This window comes from Hydra vulgaris, chromosome 05, assembly GCF_038396675.1.
Source record: "Hydra vulgaris chromosome 05, alternate assembly HydraT2T_AEP".
Classification (NCBI taxonomy): Eukaryota; Metazoa; Cnidaria; class Hydrozoa; order Anthoathecata; family Hydridae; genus Hydra; species Hydra vulgaris.
The window spans coordinates 35,365,587-35,386,640 of record NC_088924.1 but is presented as its reverse complement, the minus strand read 5'-3'; the positions used below and the strand labels follow the sequence as shown (position 1 = coordinate 35,386,640).

Sequence of the window (21,054 nt, the reverse complement as noted above, 5' to 3'; positions counted from 1 at the left end):
GTCTTCAACTTTAAATCTTCGATAACAAAAAAGTTTTAATTGCTTGAGTATACGGTTAGGCCCTTCAGTCCACTTACATTTGGGTTTCAAACTAAAGTGGCGCATAAACTCCAACAACAAACTCCACCAGAAGTTGAAGATTATATGTTTCTTCAACTGAAAGTAAGATTTCTGATAACCAAAGTAAACATATTCTATTTGCAAAATTCAACCATCTTGCATACGAACTTGGCCCAACTTCTTTGCTTTTATGATTGTCCGGAAAAATTGTCCATAAAGATACTTTTGATTATCTGAAAGCGATTGCATTAAAAAAATCAATTTTTATTATGCTTTTTTTGACTTTAAAGCTAGTAATCTAGTAACCTACCTAGTAACCTTTCCTATAAGTTTTCCAATAGAACTAGAAAAGTTATTATTGATGTAGTTTTTCCGTCAAGCTGAATCGTAAGATGTCGGAGAGGTAGTTCATTTGTATGTAGAGCACAAATAGTTTTTTTATCTAATTTATGTTCAAGGTAGTGGGCAACACCTCCTTTCCAACCAGTGTTTAAATTTGTTGAGATCGCACCACTGGCAACTAAAGAGTCTCCAACATCATGATGCACAATCCATTTATAAAGCTTATCAACTAATTGCTCAGCTGCAGTTTCTACGCTTCCTTCAGAATTGTTGGTGAAATGAAGTTAGTATTTACCTCCAGGTTCAGAACAAACTGAATAATGTTCTTCTTTTATTTCCAATGATAGTAATTTTCTGTCTTCTTCTTCTTTCATGTACTTAGTTAAATCTTTTTGACATCAAAAAAATACATTGAATATCATTCGTTGTCACTTTTTCAGCTCTACCTTTGATTTCTTTCATTAAATTATTTTTACCTCGTTTTAATTTGCAGTGAACGAAAACATCTCTTACAGAAGCTAAATCAGCATTACTTTTTGTAGTAAAGACTATCTTTATATGTGTTATAAATTTGTTCATTACATCAATTTTTTATTTTTTTAATACAATATTTAGGATGTTAAAGCGATCATAAATAAATAACACGTTTTAAAAGTAAATCTTTTAGGAAATTATTATCTTAGTAATCATCTATATTAATTATCTAATTAGCTATAAGACCAACTTTAAAAAACCACACACCATTTCTTGCTATTGACCAATTTTTTTGGTTTTTAATAATAATGGAGAGGGGAATATTAGCCTCAAGCCCACAAATTTTGATGATTCATATTTTATAATTTACCTCATTTTATATATTAGTTGCATTATGTACATTGAAAATAACAAATAAGATTCTTATACTAATTTTTTTAAAGTTTTTAGTAAATTGACATTTTTTAAACGACCTGCGTTCACACAAGACAAGCTTTAAAGAGAAAAAAAAGTTATTCACGTTTCTTCCAATATCCTATTACATAATTAAATTATCACTCGCTCTACAATTTCTAACATTTATAAATGTTTTTTTCTTGTAAAATTTATAATGGTAGACAACTTTTCTTACGTCTACCGTGTTTGTATGGCTTAAATAAAGTAGCAACATAGGTTATGTTTTATTTTTATGTCAATATTATGTTTTTTTTTGATGCTTGCATTTCAAGAAGCTTTTTAAAAAAAGGGCAGAAAAGTACCATTTTAAATGAGTTTTAGTAAAACTTACATTTTTCAAACTTCCTGCGTCTCCATTAGATAAACTTTTAGATAAAGAAAAAAAAAAAAATTATCCACGTCTGTTCTAATATCCTAATACATAAATAATAGTTGTAAATAATAGTTTTACGATCCGTTTTGTGATACGAATTAATGCTTTCACAAAATTTTGAGTTTTCAATATAAATTCTAATTGCCATTGTTCATTACAATCAGTTAAATATGTTTTTATTGTAAATTTTATTATAATTTCTATTTAGCAAGGTTGCAGAACTTTTGAATAATAAAACTTGTGCAATGATTATACTGGGTGGCGCAAAAAAAAAGACATAATTTAGATTTATTTTGTTATAAATGAAAAAAAGAGCTCTGTTTCCATCAAAAGTTTGTTTGAAAGTGGTTACATTACATAGAAAGAACTTATATTGCTCAAATAGCCACCTTCCGAGGATGTAAATTGCATAGTCGTCTCCTTGATGTTTGTGAATTCTCACTGACGTCGTCGGCAACAACAGCAGTGTTCTCGTTCGTATGAGCACTTTAAAGCGGCCACTTCTAGACATACTTGTAATCGATCCAATTTCCACGAAGCGCTCAGACAAACGCTTAATTGATTGAACATATGGAAAGCGATGACAGAGCAAACGACGACGTTTTCACGTTGCGTTAAAACAACTGACTGAAAATTTGTCAAATAGGCAGTAACAATAAATCCGCGTTCTTGAGGTGTGTATTGCTCCATGGCTTCTTGACAACTAATTCACTATATATTTGCAACATAAAAGTTACAGTGTCATTTGGCGCCACCTGCAAAAATGGTAGCTAATTCAACATATGATTTGAATTTTTGAATTGAAAATATGACTTCAGCTTTCCATATTTCAACTATTTCATTGTTTTTTTTTAATTTATTTTGAATTTTTTTATGCGTTTTTATTATACTATTTTATACTAATTTATAATAATTATTATACTATTGATATTTTAAAAACAGGAAAACTGACTGATAACAAAGATGCACTATATTTTTCATTATCATTTTTAATGATTATTAAAAAAGACTAGGTAGGAGGACCTTTGTTCATGAGAGTAGTATCTTAACACCTATGGATTCACTCCCTTCTAATAGACGAATGGATTTCAGGAAAATATTTTATTTAAAGAGTTATTTTTTTCTATAAATGTGGAAAAGAAAAATGTACGAATTCTAATCCTTATAAATGTAATAAATTTATAGATTGATAATTATATTATTAAGTTTTTAAATAAAAGTAATAATACTATTTAAAATAAAAATAACTATTTTAGAAATAACAACCGGTTGCCTACACAAAATAAGAAAATATGAAAAATTAATTTTTGAAAAGCCTTTTCAAATTTTTAGAAATATGCCCGAAGTTCTTATTGCTGGTCGAGCAGTTGACAGATAGAATAGATGTTTTATCATATTTTTTAGTGTAGTTTTTTTTACTGTGAACTAAAAGAATATATATATATATACATATATATTCTAAAAGAACATATATAAAAAAATACAACTTATAACATCCAATGCATCATGCTGATCCCATCAAACAAGAAGACACATTTATTGGAGCACGTGCTTTACTTAAAGCAGCTAAAAAAACTAGGTTGATAAATATTAGTAGACAGTACGCTGCCAGTTTGTAAATTATGTTGGTAAATACTAGTTAGCTGCACTATTTTTTTCATAGAAAAGTTAAAGAATAAACAAATTCCAAATAATTAAAATAGATAAACTGATAAAACATAATGAAAATATTTTGGTCTTACGTTACCATGGTTGACATAAGGTGCTGCCATAATTTGAAATTAAATGAGGTTCTGAATTTTTTTTGACCCATGTCTTAAAAAAAAATCTTTTTTCGACATCAAAAGTTATAAATAGCATGCAATTTTTACTAACGAAAGTCTCCGAAATACAAATTTAATAAATTATGCGGAATAATAAGTATATATTTTAAATCTGCATCAATATAAAAAATTTCATATTTCTTTGAATCTTCAATATATTTGTGTAGCACCTGTTCTTTGCGAAATGCGATAAAAACTTATTTTGTGGATTTTTACTGATCACGATTTATGAATTACGAATTACATTGATACATTTTTCGTACTTTTTATTTCTTTTAACTCTTTAGTTATTATTTATAATTAGCAAAATAACACGTAAAAAAATAAATAATTTACTTCTGCAAGATAAAAAAAGTATATGTATATATTAAACATGTCATGCAGAGATAACCTAGAGTCGCAAACGAACATTTTGTTGACAATTGTTTAATAAACTACCAAACGATTATTTTTTTGTTGCTAACCCAGTATAAAATATAAAGTAACCTGGAGTTGATTTTAAAGTACCCTGGCGTTGAAGCTCTAGTATACTAGGATTGCTTTTAAAAGAACCAAGAAAAAATAAAAAATAATAAATTACTCAATGATTGCTTTTAAAATAGCCTGGGATTGAACATACAGTACGCAACGATCGATTTTAAAAATGGAAAACATTAATCATTAATTTTATGTGTTATTTGATTGAGAAAGATAAAAAACAACAACAAAAAAAACAAACATATGTTTTGTGGCGCGTTTAATGATGCGTTAAAAGTAAGATAAGTCCCCGCGAAAGATATCTCGGTTTTAATTTCTTTTCATTTCTAAAAGTTTTTTCGCATAACAAAAAAATATTTTATAATTCATATAATTGATTGATTGAATTGATTGTTCAATTTTTAAATTTTTTTTTTAATCTACAAAAGTTCTACAAACTTTTGTAAAGCAATTACTAAATGTCAGTTTTCTATAACAATACTGTTATAATGCAAGTATAAATTGAATTATTTCCTTTCAAACATTTTTGAAAAAAGATAAACATAGCATGATTTTTTCATTAAATAAAACTAAGAGGAGAAGTTTGAGATTAGGTTTTGATTTTGTGATCATAATTAACATAATTAACAATATCAACATTTAATAGATTGAACCAAGATTATTGGCAAGAATGATTAAAAGCAGAGGAGATTTTACGGGGGATGGGGTGTGGGTGATTGAGGGGGTGTAGTTAGACCCCCTCCCCGAAGAAGGTGATTTTCAGGTTTTAGTCGGTTTTTTTACGTATTTAATCGGCTATTTGTCACAATTTATTCGGGTAAATTTTCGTTTTGAGGAACTTTTTACTTTTTAGAAGCCAGTTGATACTTTATGTAGATTAACCCCCCCCCCCCCCCTTCATTTTATTCGTAGAATCGCCTCTGATTAGAAGTATATATTACTGTAAAATTTAATAGCAACAACAACATCAACAAAACAAATCATAACAATAAAATCAATAATAACAAGAAAAAAGAAAGAAAAATATTAATATCAAACAAGCTCTAACTAATTGAAACAAACATAGGTTTTCAATTTTATGACCCGCAACTTGACTACGATCCACGACATTTTTTTTGATTCTCTTAAAAAACACTTAAAATACATTTAAAAAACAGATAGTCTACAGGGATGTTTGAATTTAATTTGATTTAAAAACTTTATTTATCATTAATTAGTTTACAATCGCATAGCTGCAACAAACAAATTAAAATCAATACATTTAACATTATGGGCAACACACATAAACATGAATGTCGTTAATAAACATACAATTAAAAAGATTTATGAATAACAAAGAAAAAGCCTGTACAAAATCAAATTTGGTTATTTTTGTTTTTAATAAATAAAAAACAAACAATAAACAAAATCAAAGCTTAAACAAACTTTGTAGAAAAATCAATTTCAGTTTAAAAATAAATTCAAAAATTTTAAAAGTTTATTCAATAGACAATTTAAAAAGTCAGAAATAAAAAAAGAATTATAAAATTTTCCAAAAACATTTTTTTATTAACCATTTTTTAATAAGCTACTTGAAACTCGGTGAAAATTTTTTGAAATAGTATATCTTTTTAAGAGATATCTAGAGAGTAAATAAATTAAGGTGGCTTCAAATGATTTCTTACTAGTACTTCTTAGGTATCAACAAGATTTTATATGGAGCGACCTCCTTTCTAACAGCTCTTTGCAACATCGAAGTACATAAGGTAAGTTTCTTATAGTAAATAAATTTTTAATAACTGGTGGATTTAGATTATTAATAGATTTAAACACTGCAATTACAAATAAACCTTAAACGTTGATCATGGGTCTATTTCTCAAACTTTTTGTGCACAATAAAAAAGATATGAAATAAAAAAGTTGCTTTTTTTAGTTTTAAAAGGTTTCTTATGCAAACAAGAGCGAACATTGATTACTAGCTTTAATTTATAACAATTTAATGTGTACACCAAACTTTAAATCTTCATCTATAGTAACTCCAAGCAGTTTTCTTTTTCTGGTTAACATATTTCCGAAATTGTTGTTTTCACACATTTTAGTTCTGTATTAATTCATTTTTCAAACAACAAACTTCTAATCACGCTTATTGCTTTATTGGCGCAGTAACCAATAAATATAGTTTGATCTGGGTACAAGCCCTAACTTTGATTTATAGTTATAGCTAATCCCAATTATATAGACAAAAAAATGTTTTTTTTCCTATTTAATTAAGTCGGCTGCTAAAATATTTTTTTCTGTCATTTATTCTTAACAATTGCTAATAATCAATTTAACTTTAAGGACATTCTTTTTAAAAGAGATGTGTAGATAAGTGATTGATGTCGCCCTATATCTGCAGATTTTATTCGCTCATTTGTAAGATCTGATTAAGCAGCTGGTTTTTAACACCTGGTTTGAATATTAACATAATATTTACATTTTTTATATTAAAATAATATATTATTCTACATCGAATACATTAAAAAAATATTTATATTATATAACTTTATAAATTTCACCGAATTTTAGTGTTTTTATTAAATTTGTTTTTTCTTTTATGCAGTAACATTTAAATTCATTTATTTCTATAAATCTTAAGGATTATACATTTAACATATGTAACTCATATGACGTTATAAATATTTTTGTATTTAGTATAAAAATATTGTATAAACATTCTTATAGTACCTGATAAACTCAAACTTAAATAGAAAGGCCTTTGTATTAATATTTTACATTTTACAAGTTATAAAATTCATAAAAGGTCAATTATTTGTAATTGACCTTTTATGAATCTTATATCTTGTAAAAAATTTGTGAATTAATAGAAACTACAATAAATAATTAAAAAAAAAAAAGAACTTAATAATTAAAAATTATATTTAATAAGTTATTAAATAATTTTGACAGTCCTTTATTTATTGATACTAAAATAGTTTAAATGTTTGAAGGTAAATCTGTTAAAAATTAACTTCATAAAAGACCAGGTCCCAAAAAACTGGTATGAATGAATTAATGGCTAAAACGAAGAGTGCATATTTAACGTGTGCATAACATATATTTAACGTGAGCATAACGTGTGCATATTTTGATTGACTTTTAAAGTAATGTGTAATATTCATATTTATGCTTAAATAATCACCTTTTTTCAAAAATATTATAAAATTGACTTTTTTGATGTCTTTACTAAATGAAAAAGTGAAGTTGGTTGTTTAGACGGATGAGTTACCACAAATTTTTTACAAAAAAAAATAAGATTCAGAATTTACATAATAAAATACTAAAAAACTTTATTTTACAAAACGGAAGTTGTTTTATGAAAATGAAATGAGATTATCTATACTTAATTGCATTGTTACAAATAATTGAATTACTTTTATTGACTTTATTTATAATTTTAGAAACATCAACTGATTTTTCAATCAAGTTTATTTGAAGTTCCAATTTTTAAGTGGCAGTCTTATCATCAATAAACTAAAAATATGTTTGAATAAAAGAATTTTTTTAGTTTTTTTTTTTATTCACAAATATTAATTTAAGTTAATTTTTTTCTTTTCATTGAAGAAAACCTTTGTTTTGCTTTCGACAAATTTATAGCAATAGTGTTGATCTTATTCTTAGATTTTTAAGTTGTATTTGTTACACAGTCATTTTTCCGGTTTTTTTTTTTCCATTTTCCATTTTAAGGTTTAAAAACATTACCTGTCAGAATTATTTAATATATTGGAGGCTTCATCAATAACTTTTCAACCTTTTGAATTAAATGCAGTCATTTTTTCAAAAGTTTTTCATTTGCTTTGCAATACGTTTTGCAGTTCTAATTGCCGTAAATCTAAAATTAAGTGAAATTTCAAGATTTTTTCTATTGTTGATATAAGTTTCAACTTTCGCTTTCATATTTAGAAATTAATATTTATAAATAGAAATTTTATTTTGGGAATGCTGTAAAAACATTAAAATTTTTACAAAAACTTATCTTATTTTTGGCACAAAATAAGTATAGGATTCTGAGCTCACAATGGTTTTTTTTTAATCTAACGACTTTAAGTGTGTCTTTGATTTAAAACTTTTTGACATTTTTCTTTTAGAATCTAGTTAAATAGCTTTTGTTGTTCACAATGATTAAATTCTAAACTTCGTCATACTTTTAAAGCATTTATTAAATTTTAAAGTGTTTCATACTTTAAACAAAATAACTTTGTGACTCTTACAAAACCACATATTAAATCATTAAACTTCATTTCCAGGAATAAGTCAATAAAATGTATTGTAAAGAGGAATAGTCGTGCTTGCCTTATTGTTGATCGAAAAAAAATAGTTAAAAATATCTCACAAACCAAATGTGAGAGCAATCACTTAAATAATTTTTTTTTACTATCTGAAATTTAAATTTATTCACGGGTTTTAAAGTTAATCTAATAATAAAATAACCTAAAATTGTCATCTAAAATGACATATAAGTAACAAATTCCAAAAAGAATCAAATTTAGATAGTAAAAAAAAAATCAAACATTTTGGTTTTTTCCAATAAAACATGAGATTGATCATAAAAGCAAAATTAATTGGACAAAATTAATAATAATTTTAGAAATAAACTACAAAAAAAAATACTACTGACGTTATAAATTGGTTTTTTATTTTCGAAAATAAATGACTCTTTATTCATTCAATTTGAAACTAATGAAACCCCTGAATAACAGCAGTTATTTTAAATAAACCAACTAGGTTTGCAAAAATCTACACAGTTATTCCAAAAAAGATAGTTTGTAAATAAAGCTTTGCATAAAAATCTTACTCTATTTTAATAAGGAAACACGGAAGAAGAAAAACAAATTTTCAGAGTCCGACTACGACTGCGACTTCAAAGCAAAATTTATGAATATTCTTTGAATTCTTTAAAAAATATTACGCGATAATTAAAAATTTTTATTTTTGCAAAATATATAAAAAATTTTTTTAAATATTTTGTACATGCTCGTGAAGTGAAATTCGACTCCACAGCCCTGTGTGTAACAAATGTGAATTTTTTGGACTATAGATTTATTAAGTAAAATAATTAATGTAATAATTAATAAACCAATAAAGTTTTTATTGCGATGATTTAATAGTAATTTGTAAAAAATCAGTTTTTTTCATATTGAAATTAGCCTAAATTTAAAAATTGTGAGTTTTCTTGATGTTGCATTTAATACCTTTGAAAATTCATATAAACTTTTCAAGAAACCGAATGATGAATTATCGTATATATATTTTAACTCAAACCAACTACCGTATGTTCTAAAACAAATCCCAACTTTAATTAATAACAGGCGAAACCAAAACTCCTCTCATGAAAATTAATTCAATTTCTAAATTTATTTACAAAACTTTTTTTAGTTTCCTTACAACAACATACTTTCTTATTTAATTTTCTTATTTTATTCTTTATGACATTATTTCATCGAATGGAATTGTAATTTTATTAAATGTTATGCAGTTTTAGAAGTTTCTTGAGAAAAATTTGCCTTATGATTGGTAAATAATTATCAAAATAATGTAGTACATTGATAAATGCGAAAATCATTTACAGTCATCCAAAAGGAACCCGTTTTGTAAGAGTATTTAAAAGACAATATCTTTATTTGCAAGCTCATCTTTCTTCCTACAAATTTTATTTGTAAGTTAAAAGATTTCCAATTAGCAACAATTTCTTCTCTAAACCCATTTTAATAACAACCTTTAAATAAATAAAAAAAATAAAAAAATAAAGGTATTTTATATTACTGGACTTTAAACTTTATGTTTTCAAAATACAAGGAAAGTAATAATCTTAATTGAGAACATTAAATTTTGATTGTTTTGGTATTTTTTCTCGCACAAAAATATTGGCAGAAAAAGTGGTTTTAATTAGATTATTTAAGTAAATCAGTTAAAGCTCTGTAAGCCCCTGACTCCTGAAACTCCTGATTATTTGAAAGTACTATGAAAGTGTCAGATAACATTAATAACATTCTTGGTTTATAAAGGTACAACAAAAGTGTGTTTGTAAAATTTGTTTGCAACATCTACTAATTACAAACTTGTAAATAGTAAATGTTGCTTCATCGTTTTGAGTTCCGCAAACTAATACTAAGATTTGCAGTAAGAAAAAAAAAGAAAAAAAGCTTATTAAGAAAAGAAGAAAAGGTTAATCTTTGTTGACTCTCAGAAGAAATATTTATTTTTATCATCCTGACCTCACTGTCATAATAAAAGAATAAATTTACACAAGTTTGAGACAAAATGTTGCTGGTTGTGTAAGAAAATTAAAAAACTGATTTCTAAGAATATTTTTTTAAAAGTTTCTCAACAAAAAACATTTTTAATTAAATAAATACTATATGCAACTAGTCTAATTTTTAATTTTTTATTATATTTCAGAAAAAAGTTGTTTATAGTAACAATATAAAAGAATAATTATCTTAAGAAAACTGCAGCTTTCTTTACGTAAGCACTATAAACAATCATATATGATTCTTCCCATTGAGTTGCTTTAACATCGGTAAAAAAAATATTTATGATGAATATTAAATTACAGGCTTATCTGTTGCAACAAGCAGAAGCTCATCAAGTCAACTTAAAGCTTATTAATTCAATTTGAATACTTTAAGAGTAAACATCTAACAATAAGAGATGTTCTCTTTAAAAGAAAGTAGTTTTATATACAAAACGCTGTTAATAAAAAAGACATCTTTTTTTAGATTATTTGACTACTTGAGCAAATGTAATCACATAATAGAATTAAAATTTAAACGAGCATCAGAGCAAACGTCATTAGGTATTACAAGTTTTAAATTATACGCAAAATATTGTCCGTATAGTTAGAAAAATTGACAAACATCGTCATAAAACACCCTCCCAAAAAGTTAGGAAACGCCCAACCATGTGGTTAGAAAACACTTGTCTAGTGGTTAGGAAAAGGCCTTCCATGTGATTAAATACCTATAGGCTACCTGTTTTCCGTAATGAACCACAACCTTATAAATAACTAAACCTAAATACAAACAAACATAAAAGGAAAATGAAAAAAAAAAAATAAAATAATAAAAAAAATTGTAACCTTGGAGTAAGATAACATTGCTTTTTAACATCATCCTTTCCGATTGAATTTTCGCAACATTCTTCAAGAATTGGAGTTTCAATGCCTCTCATTACTGTTGGTTTTATTAACGTTTATGATTCTAAATATTCATGTAATAAAACGTTGGAAAACATACATAAAAGCAATTTTATTGTTAAATAAATGCAAACATACTAACCAACTAGGACATATTTTACATAGTCTCATAGTAATTTTTTGAAATATGGCTTAAAAATTTAAATGTTTGTCAATGGATATCAAAATCGAAAAAAAAATTTAACAACATACAAGGATGTTACAATTGCACTTTTTATAGAAAAGACACTCTTAAATACATGTTTTGGTTGTAATATAAAATAATACATAGACTTTTAACTAAATTTAGAGTAAACACAATCAATATATGAAGGATAAAACACCAACACACCGCAGAGCACAAATATGTAAAAGATAGCGCAAAAAATCTTTGAAATAACGATACAAGCATAAAATTCATGAGTGTTCAAGAAACTTTTAGTCATAGAAAAAATTCAATATTCTGGCTGCAGTTCAATAATCAAACGTCACAATCATAGGCGTCCGGAGGATTTTGTGATGTTTTAAATACAACACTTTCAGGCATTATGCAAACTCCAAACTTAAGTATATTCATGCTTATGCGGTGAAGGAATCCTAAAAACGAACAAACCTTAAAACGTTTGCCCTCCTGCCCAAACCTCCTTGTACACAAACATGTAAGGGATCGTCCAAAAAGTACGTACGCTCGGAGGGGAAGAGGGGGTCTGCAAATGGCATATATGAGATGGGAGGGCAGTGGGTCAATTATATAAGGAAGGAAACACTAAATTAAAAAAGTATCATAAAATGTTAAATAAATAGGTTAAAAGCGTAGGTACTTTTAGGGAGGTGGAGGGTACTCAAAAAAGTGTATTGCAAAATGCGGGGGAAGGGGAGAGGGGGTCGGACGAGAAAAAAGCATGAGTACTTTATGGCCGACCCCTAAGCAGCGAGTAAATAAAACTTTGGTTTTTTCATCTTATAATAAATTTAAATTTATGACAGGTTTTAAACTTCATTTAAAAATTTTGTAACGTTCTTATAGTCATACAAAATTTACAATACACTTTCAACACGCCTTAAAGTTTTAAGTTTGCGCAATGCCTGAAAGTGTCTTATCTGAAACATCTAAAATTTCTGTGGCCACCCATAGTTACAATTAATGCATTAACTACATTTATGTCAGAACAAATTACATATATAAACAGTATATAAAATAACACAAAACAAGTAACCCTAAAATATTTACATTTGTATAACTTTACTACTATGACTCTAGTACAATAAATTTGGATTTGAAAAAGTACATATATAACATTCATACGAGCCTAAAAAAATGTTTGCACGCGCATCTATTGTTTTCAAATAATAATCTAATTACCAATGTTATCAAACATTGGTAATTAGATTATTATTACTAGTAAGCATAAAATTTCCCGTTTGGATTTTACTATGTCTATTAAACTTCCCTTTTGGTTTTTTATTCCTTTATTGTCTACTGTGACTATCTTGTATGTAAAAAAAAAATACATGTTATTTTGCATCAGAGGCAGCATGTCAGTAGGCATGTTAAGTTGCTACAGTTATATTGTTTATTTTTTCTTTGCTTTTCATATTCACGTATAACTTGACTTAATTTTTTAGCGTCTGCAAAAGAGGTTTAGAGGTATCTTATTAGTTATCTAATCAATAACCTTGTTTATTGACTATACTTGTTTGTTAACTATACAACAAGTAAAAAATTTATGCATAACATTACTTAAGCAACATACCGATCTTTTTTATACTTGCTTGATATTCCCAACGATTACATTACTATGCATATAATTTACAACAAAAACTATTTTTGAGAAACATTTGTTTAGCAACATAAATATATTCTTAAAAATAAACTTTTGTTTAAAAAATTTATTTTAGGTTAGTTGTACTGATCTCTTATTTGAAATTTTTAAAACCTTTCTATTTTTGTTTGTTTTTGTTTTATCTGTCTTTATTAAAATACAGTCTTAATTCGTTTACAGTAAAATAAACATAAATATATAATAATAGTAAATTTAAGCAATAACGGATATAAACTAATATAAGTTAATAAGAATATAAAAAAACTCAAGGCGTATGGCGCGACAGTATAATATTTTGTAAAAATAGGCTACTAATGTTTTTAGTTTTATGTGCTATATCTTTATTGCTATATTTTTTAATATTTAATAATAATAATATATTATAATGTATAATAAGTCTTATTGCTTATATATTAAATATATGATAATTTATTTTATTATTGCTTATACAAAATTGCATATTTTATATTATTATAAAAATTTTATAATAATATAAAATATGCAATTTTGTATTAATGTATTAAAGTTTGTTTTATTTAAAAAAAATTATGCAACAAACTGTATTTTCTGTTGCAATAAATTGTGAGTTTACCTGCAACTAGTTGTGCATTTAGCTACAATTAATTAGTAAACATTTTTTAATTAATGATTTCAAATAAATAACCACAGATCTCCAAAGTTTCATAAATAAGTTCATGCTTATACTAAAAATATATTTACTTTATAAAAACAAAGTTGATTTTTTTTTTTTTTTTAGTTTTTTGCTTTAGGTGCCCTATCAAGACCTAACGGTCTTGTCACAGAGCACTGCGGAAGAGTATTTAACAGTTCACGTCTCCTTCCTTACCGATGGCGCAAAATACGCCCTGTGCTCGCTTCGAACCCTGGATCTCTATCTTTTCGTGGAACCGCTCTACCACTTTGGCACGGTCTCTATCTACCACTTTGGCACGGTCTCTGTCTACCACTTTAGCACGGTCTCTATCTAAACTTAAATATCTAAAGTTTCAAAAATAATTCCCATATTTATTTATATTTTGTTGAATGGTTGGTTTTTTAATAAAAAAAAACCTACCCATGTTAAGACATGGGAAGGTTTTTATGGGTTTTATGGGTAGGTTTTTATAGGTGAATAGGTGCTATTCAAAACTATGTTTTGAATAGCACTAGAAAAGTAAACCGTGAAAATAATGTCAAGTCCATGACTAACATTCAATACTTTAAATAGTTTTTATCCAATATGTCTAGTACTGGATCATTTCCATACCTGGGGTTTCAACACAGATATTTTAATTACCATTAAAATATCTGTGTTGAAATGTCTAGCACTGGATCATTTCCATACCTGGGGTTTCAACACAGATATTCTAATTACCATTAAAATGTCTGTGAAAAAAAATGAGTTCTGTTTTGTTAAAAAAAAATTCATTGTTTATTTACTTGTATTTGTTACTTTATATTCAATTATTAGTATTATTAAATAAAATAAATTTATGACTTAATACATCAATTGCTTCATTATTCATATGAAATAATGAAGCAATTAATGATTGCTGTGATGTCCTTCTTGTAATGCATAAGTCTTCCATTATTTTTTTTTGTCTGGGTGAATTAAAATAAATTAGTTTTACTCTTGTTGTAATTTTATTATTTTATAGTGTAATCAATTTTAAATTTTAATGTGCAACTGTAATTTACTAGTGTTAACAATTTTTAATTCAAAAAACAGAAAACCTCTAGTAGGTTCTTATATACTTGAAAAATGTGTCTTTCTTCAAACCAAGATGTTAACGCTTCTTTCAACTTAATATTGAAAACAATTAGCCATCACTTGTTTTGTTTATTGTAAACGATAAAGTGTTATTGGCTGAAAAATTCCGTTCAGCATTAAACTTCCATAGGTAATGTTACTAATGCCAGCATCTAACCACAAAATACACTCCACTCCACTTCAGCTGTTGATGTAACAAAGCTGATTAAACTCATTAAAGATTTTAAATTTTACTATAATGATGTATATTTGTAGTCAAGGTAACTTCTATTTATCATTGTCAACAGTTTAAGCATCTTACTCTCACTATATAGTCGCTATTACAGTTGTCCTCACGATTGAATAAAACTTATAATTATTGGTAAACTGTATAATACGTCAATTACCCAGGCACAGTGGGCCAGAATAGTTAATTTTAGGACAAAATTAATAGTCTAGACATCTTAGCTACAAGCTTGGTAGTTGTAGTTTTTTTATGTGTTGTATAAACTAAATTCTTTACGTGCATTTATATATACAGCACTATTATTGAAGGTGTTTTTTTGGTTGCTATAGATACTTTATTTAGCGTAACAACAACTATTTTATGCGAGTTGCAGTGTTTGTTTGTGCAATGTACAGTATATTTGGTACGTGTATTTATATTTCTTAGATTATTGCATTAAAAAAAAATAGTTTTGTCAGCTACCTGACCTACAGACCATGCCCACACCTACCTTTTACATTGGGTTAATTTTTAAAAAACCTGGCTTAAGGTCAAAAAATGAAAATTGCAATAACTTAAACTAAGTCTTGTTGCATTTTTATCTTTTAAAAAATAAGTTCATTAATTTTATATTTATCCATAAACAGACAAACAAATAGGTTTGTTTATGTAAATGCAACATATCTATTTTAATAATGTATTCTTTGCATAATCTGTAATCAAGGATCGCGGCATCGGTTTTTTTCTTGGGGTTGGGAGGAGGGGAGGAGGTTCAAACTTTTTTATATATTTTTTATTATATTTATAAAAACTTATTTTATATTAAATATTGATGTTAAAAAATTTGGAAAAAAGTGGGTGGTCAAGGCACAGTAGACCAGAATAGCTTGTTTCTATAAAAAAAGGAGGTATCCGTAACAACCAAATAAAAAAAAACTTTTAATAGTAGTACTGTCTTCATACAAATACACGTACTAAACATAGTGTATGCAGCCCTGATAAAAAATCTGCAATTACAAAAAAAAACTTGTTGGCATGCAAAATTAGGTATCCATAACAATCATATAAAAAATACCCCTTTTTATAGGAAGTGCAGACACCATACAAGTAGTCATGCCAAGCTTAGTTAATGTACTACTAATATCAAATTATATATAAATTTTTTCTTCAAAATTAGCTATTATAGTCTACTATGCCTTTACGACCCACTTTTTTTCAAATTTTTTAACATCAATATTAAATATGAAAGTTTTTATAAATATAATGAAAAATATATAAAAATTTTTGAATCTCCTTACCGTCTTCCCAAATCCTAAGAAAACCAATGCCGCGATCCTTGATTACAGATTATGCAAAGTATACATTAGTAAAATAGATATTGTTGTTACATAGACAAACCTATGCAGAAAAAAAAAAAAAAAAAAAAAAAAAATTATATATTAATGCTTGATTGATATACGTATTATATAGACAATATTGTTATATGTCAGTCACTGTCATTTAACAATTTCAGACTATTTTCAGTTAATTTTTCATGAATTGTTTTGTAAAACGAGTATACAATATAAATTGCCTTATTTCAACTTTAATAAATGTATTATTTAATTTATATTTTCATCAAACTTTAAACTATTGATCTATTAATAAAGATTCACCAGAAATATGTTGCTTAAATGTTGATAAAGTAAAATAAATTAAATTTAAAAAGTATATAAAAAGTGCAATTTTTAGCATAAAAACAACAACAACGCAATGCACTTTTAAACCTAATCTGATGTATAAAAAATATATAAATCAGCCTTAATTCAGTTAATATACAACTGAGCAACAAAATATATAAAAAGATTTCTTATATTGTCACCCTTAAAAAACTGGCACACTGTGGCATGTGTGTACAATAAAAAAAAGTTAAAAATTACTGATAGGCAGGGCATTGATAAAAGTTACTACTGATACGTAGGGCGTTGTGTACATCAATCAGTCATCAGCAATAGCTGGTTAAATTTCCTTAAAATATTTGCTATTACTCCAAAAACCCTTTTATAAAAGCTTGTATAATTAATTTATAATAATATTTTGAAATAATACTTTTTATGTAATAATATTATGCAATAAAATGAGTTAGAATACATTTAACAAATCAACTGTAAAGTATCAAAATGCCGGAGTTTAACTTCACCCAGCATTAGGATTTTAATTATATAAAAAAATATATTTATTTTTGACATTCCGGTTTCTTAAGTTAAATGCACGAACTCTATCTATTAGAGGAAATAAATCCGTTTTGGTGTTTAAAATAACAGGTAACATTCAGAGTATTTAAACCCCAAATATTTAAATGGCTTTGACGTTGTTAATATCATCAACATGGGTCTTTTTTTAATAAAAAATCACGGTGATCAGTGCTTAAGAAAAGTACTTCTAAACTCCACACAACTGTCTTAAAAGACGTTTTTGTTTTCAGCCTCCGATCACCACAATTCTTTGAAAAACATTCTTATTAATTACTAGTTTGAATATATATTTGAATTAACATAATCAATATAAATGAATAATAAGTAACAATTCAGTATCATTTTTCACACATATATTTTATAACTCTTTGTAAGAATAATACCAACATAGTACTGCAGAAGAATTTTGCAAGAATATTTCAACATAGTATTGCAGAAAATTCAAACTTATTACTTTATGTAATAAATCGAGCAAACATTTTTATCTTCGTACGATAACTTTTATTATAACTTCTGATTCACACTTTTTGTTTTAAAATATCACAAAACTGAGTCATCAACATCATCCAGTTTGCATAATATAACATATTTTAGATTTTGCTGTACTAAACATTTGAAAATGTCTTTTATTGTTTAATGCGCTTTAATATCGCTTATATCGAATCTTATCGCTTATGTCGTTTAAAAGAAGAAAACGAAAAACAATGAAACAGCGTTTTTCACTAAAAGATAATAATGACTCGGTAGTATAAAAAAAAGGGGGAGTTTGATACTTTAGATAATGTAATAAATAGATTCATTCTTTTGCAAAAGCTTTCAAATAAATAAATGTGAGGGACAATAAATAATTTGGTAGAAAATGTCAGAGTTATCTTGTTATTGTTATCTTTAAAATGTAAAAGGAATGATTTGTATAATAAATGGAATGGTGTTTTAATTTGAATAAAAAGTTATTACATAAAGCAAAAAAAAAAAAAAAAGAAAAAGTTTATCAAACTAAAAGTCAAACTTTGACAAAAAAAATTTAGCAAAACATACTTAAATCCAGCATATATTCATTAAAACTAAAATGATTTAAATTTCTTTCAAACATTTGTTTGGCGAAGCTTGGCATAGATTATGGCAATTATAAAAACGTCAACCGTTTCAGCATAATTCGTTGAAAGAATATTTAATGGAATCCCACATTTTCAAGCTTAAAAATTAAAGCTTTGAACTGCAAATTATTTGTAAATAATGCATGGCGTTTACAGTAAGTAAACAAACGGTTGTTTTATCGGCGTTTCTTTTTCTTTACAAGTTTTTTTTTATTAAAGTTCTTTTTGTAAGTTTAATGATGAACTTATTAAGAGTTACGTCAACGGTCACCCATTGTGATTAACAATTTGAAAATGTAAAAACAAAAAAGTACTCAAGTAGTGAAAACAAAAGTTACTTTTTCACTAAACAAAATTTGATGTTAACGAAAAACGACATCCTACTGTGGCAGTTACAACTATTTGAAGTAAAAATAACTCGGTAATAATGGTATTTAAAAATCAAGTGAAAGTATAGCATAAATGTTTTGTTTATATACGCACACAAACAAACACAAACACACACATATATTTGTGTGTGTAGAGATAGAGAAAGAGAGAGAGAAAGAGGTTACTTAATGTTTGGTACATTAGTATGGTTTTTCGTAACATAATTTATTTATTTTATTTGAACAACAACAAAATTTGCATAACAACAGTAACTCACGTATAAATCACGTTCCAAAATCGGTATAAATAAATTTGGGACAAATAGATTTTAGGTCAAGATTTAATAGACAAATTTAAAAACTAAGTTGTTATAAGTGAATGACTTTTTTAATAAATTGGCTAAATATGCCAATAATTGAAACAAAACTTTTTTCAGAGAATTGTTTGCCACCATTTGTGTTAGACCTAACTTTGTATTCGATCTAACTTCGAATCAAATCTAAAGGATGTGGTATTTTCATGTCAGATGTAAATAAAAGTTTCAATAAAAAACGTTATTGAAATAGTAAATTAAATAGAATAAAAGCCGGGAAAATTTTTTAAGTATTTTATGTTAAGTAAATATTCATAATGACTCATTGCAACAGGTGTTATGAGGGGAGGGGGTCTTTTCTTAGTTTTAATGTTTATAAAATTAATAACATCTTATGACGTATAAAAAAAAAACAACAAAGAAAAATATCTTTTCAGATCTATATATAGCATTAATGGCGTTGAATAAATTTTACAAAGAAATGAGAATCACAAGTGGTTTTTCAACCAGTAAAATAATAATATGCGAAGAAAGCTTACAAATGTAAAGGAGCTAATATATGGGAAGAAGCAAACACTCAAAAAAAATAATAGTTAATAGTTATGCATAAAAAGAATTCGAATCAAAAAAAGATTTGGAACGAATAAGTTTTAATAGTAATGTATCATTCACTTAATACTTTGGAGTTTTTAAAAACGTAGTACATAACAAGCTCTTGAACGCATGCGTACAAGACGTTTTAATAATGTAAAAAAAAGGGTGAAGTTGTGCAAACTCAAAAATAAACTAGAAGAAACTTAAAAATAAATTTGAATTTAGAGTAATACTCTAACCTTTGTTCCAAATACAATTATTTTAAAGGAAAATAAAAACTTAAAGTAACAACAACTATTGATTGATTTAAAACTTTAAGACGTGTTCATTTTGTACACATTATTATTGATATTATCATCATTATTATTTTAGTTATTACTATTGCTGTTATTTTTGTTGTTGTTGTTGTTGTTGTTGTTGTAGTTGTTGTTGTTGTTGTTGTTGTTATTGTTGTTGCTAATTACTATTATTATTGTTACTATTACTTATATAGGTTTAAAAAACGTTTTTAAGAATAAGCAACTTTTTTTTTTTGGAAATATTTTCTTCAAAAATTTCGTAAACTATAGGTTTATTTTCATGAAATATTTATCAAAGTTTATATAAACACAAAAGATTTTCAAAACAGTTATTTTTATATATTATTTATATATATTTTACGATTTATCTAAATAAGTTTAAAGATTTTGATTTGTTGGGTTTGACAGTTAACGAGGGTTGACAGTTAACGAGGGATGTGACAGATCATTAAATTTGTTATGACAAGTTCTGGCTCTTTATGACTTTGTAATTTCTAAAATTCTGTTAAAGTCAGTAAAGACAATGAAAGTACTAAGTTACCATTCAAATGTAAAAGCTAAAAAAAATATTCTTACTTGTTATTTAGTCGTTTTTCAACTTTACACAACGTTTTTTTGATATGTTTGAGTTTATTTTATTTAATACATTATGCACTAGTTATTCATAGTTCTTCAGTCATGCAGTAGTTATAGGAACTTAATGTTTGTTTATTATTTTTTCATTTTTTATTACATTACGATTTCAATTATTATATTTAATACTTTTATGTAGAAGTTTGATGATTATTAATAATGTAATACACAATGATGTATATAAGAATACATTTTCACCTGAAGGTAAGAGAAAGCTTAACTACTCCATTTAAAGTTTTAAAAATTTAAACAATGATAATGTTTCATTTGTAAAGTAATTACTTGTATCTTATCAGTCAATAATATTATTATATTAATAATTTAACATTAAATATCTATCTATTTATGAAAATGTATTCGTAGTTTATATGCTCCTTAAATAAACAAAATTCAATTTTTTTTGTGGTTTTAATCTTGCGAAACAGTTAATTACAACAGTAGTACAGATTATTTTAAAACACTGTTTTAGATAATCCAAATTGGTTCAAACTTAAATGGCGTTGATTTGTAAAAGATCGA

The 21,054-nt window shown here is 26.1% G+C and overlaps 1 protein-coding gene across 3 annotated transcripts in view; it reads right to left on the bottom strand.

Annotated features, from left to right (window-relative positions):
* LOC100204665 (voltage-dependent L-type calcium channel subunit alpha-1D) overlaps positions 1-20,789 on the bottom strand; it is a 196,755-nt gene extending 175,966 nt beyond the window's left edge. The window contains exons 1-2 of one of the 3 annotated variants that reach the window (XM_065798025.1): positions 20,479-20,789; positions 11,102-11,222 (exon numbers count right to left, since the gene is read on the bottom strand). In XM_065798025.1, coding sequence (XP_065654097.1) covers positions 11,102-11,193 — 92 coding nt within the window. In that variant the 5' untranslated portion in view covers positions 11,194-11,222; positions 20,479-20,789. Of the gene's footprint in view, positions 1-3,447; positions 3,869-11,101; positions 11,223-18,268; positions 18,618-20,478 lie in introns of those variants that run through there. The other 2 variants (XM_065798024.1, XM_065798026.1) reach the window with 2 other exon arrangements.
* Positions 20,790-21,054: the final 265 nt, after the last annotated feature.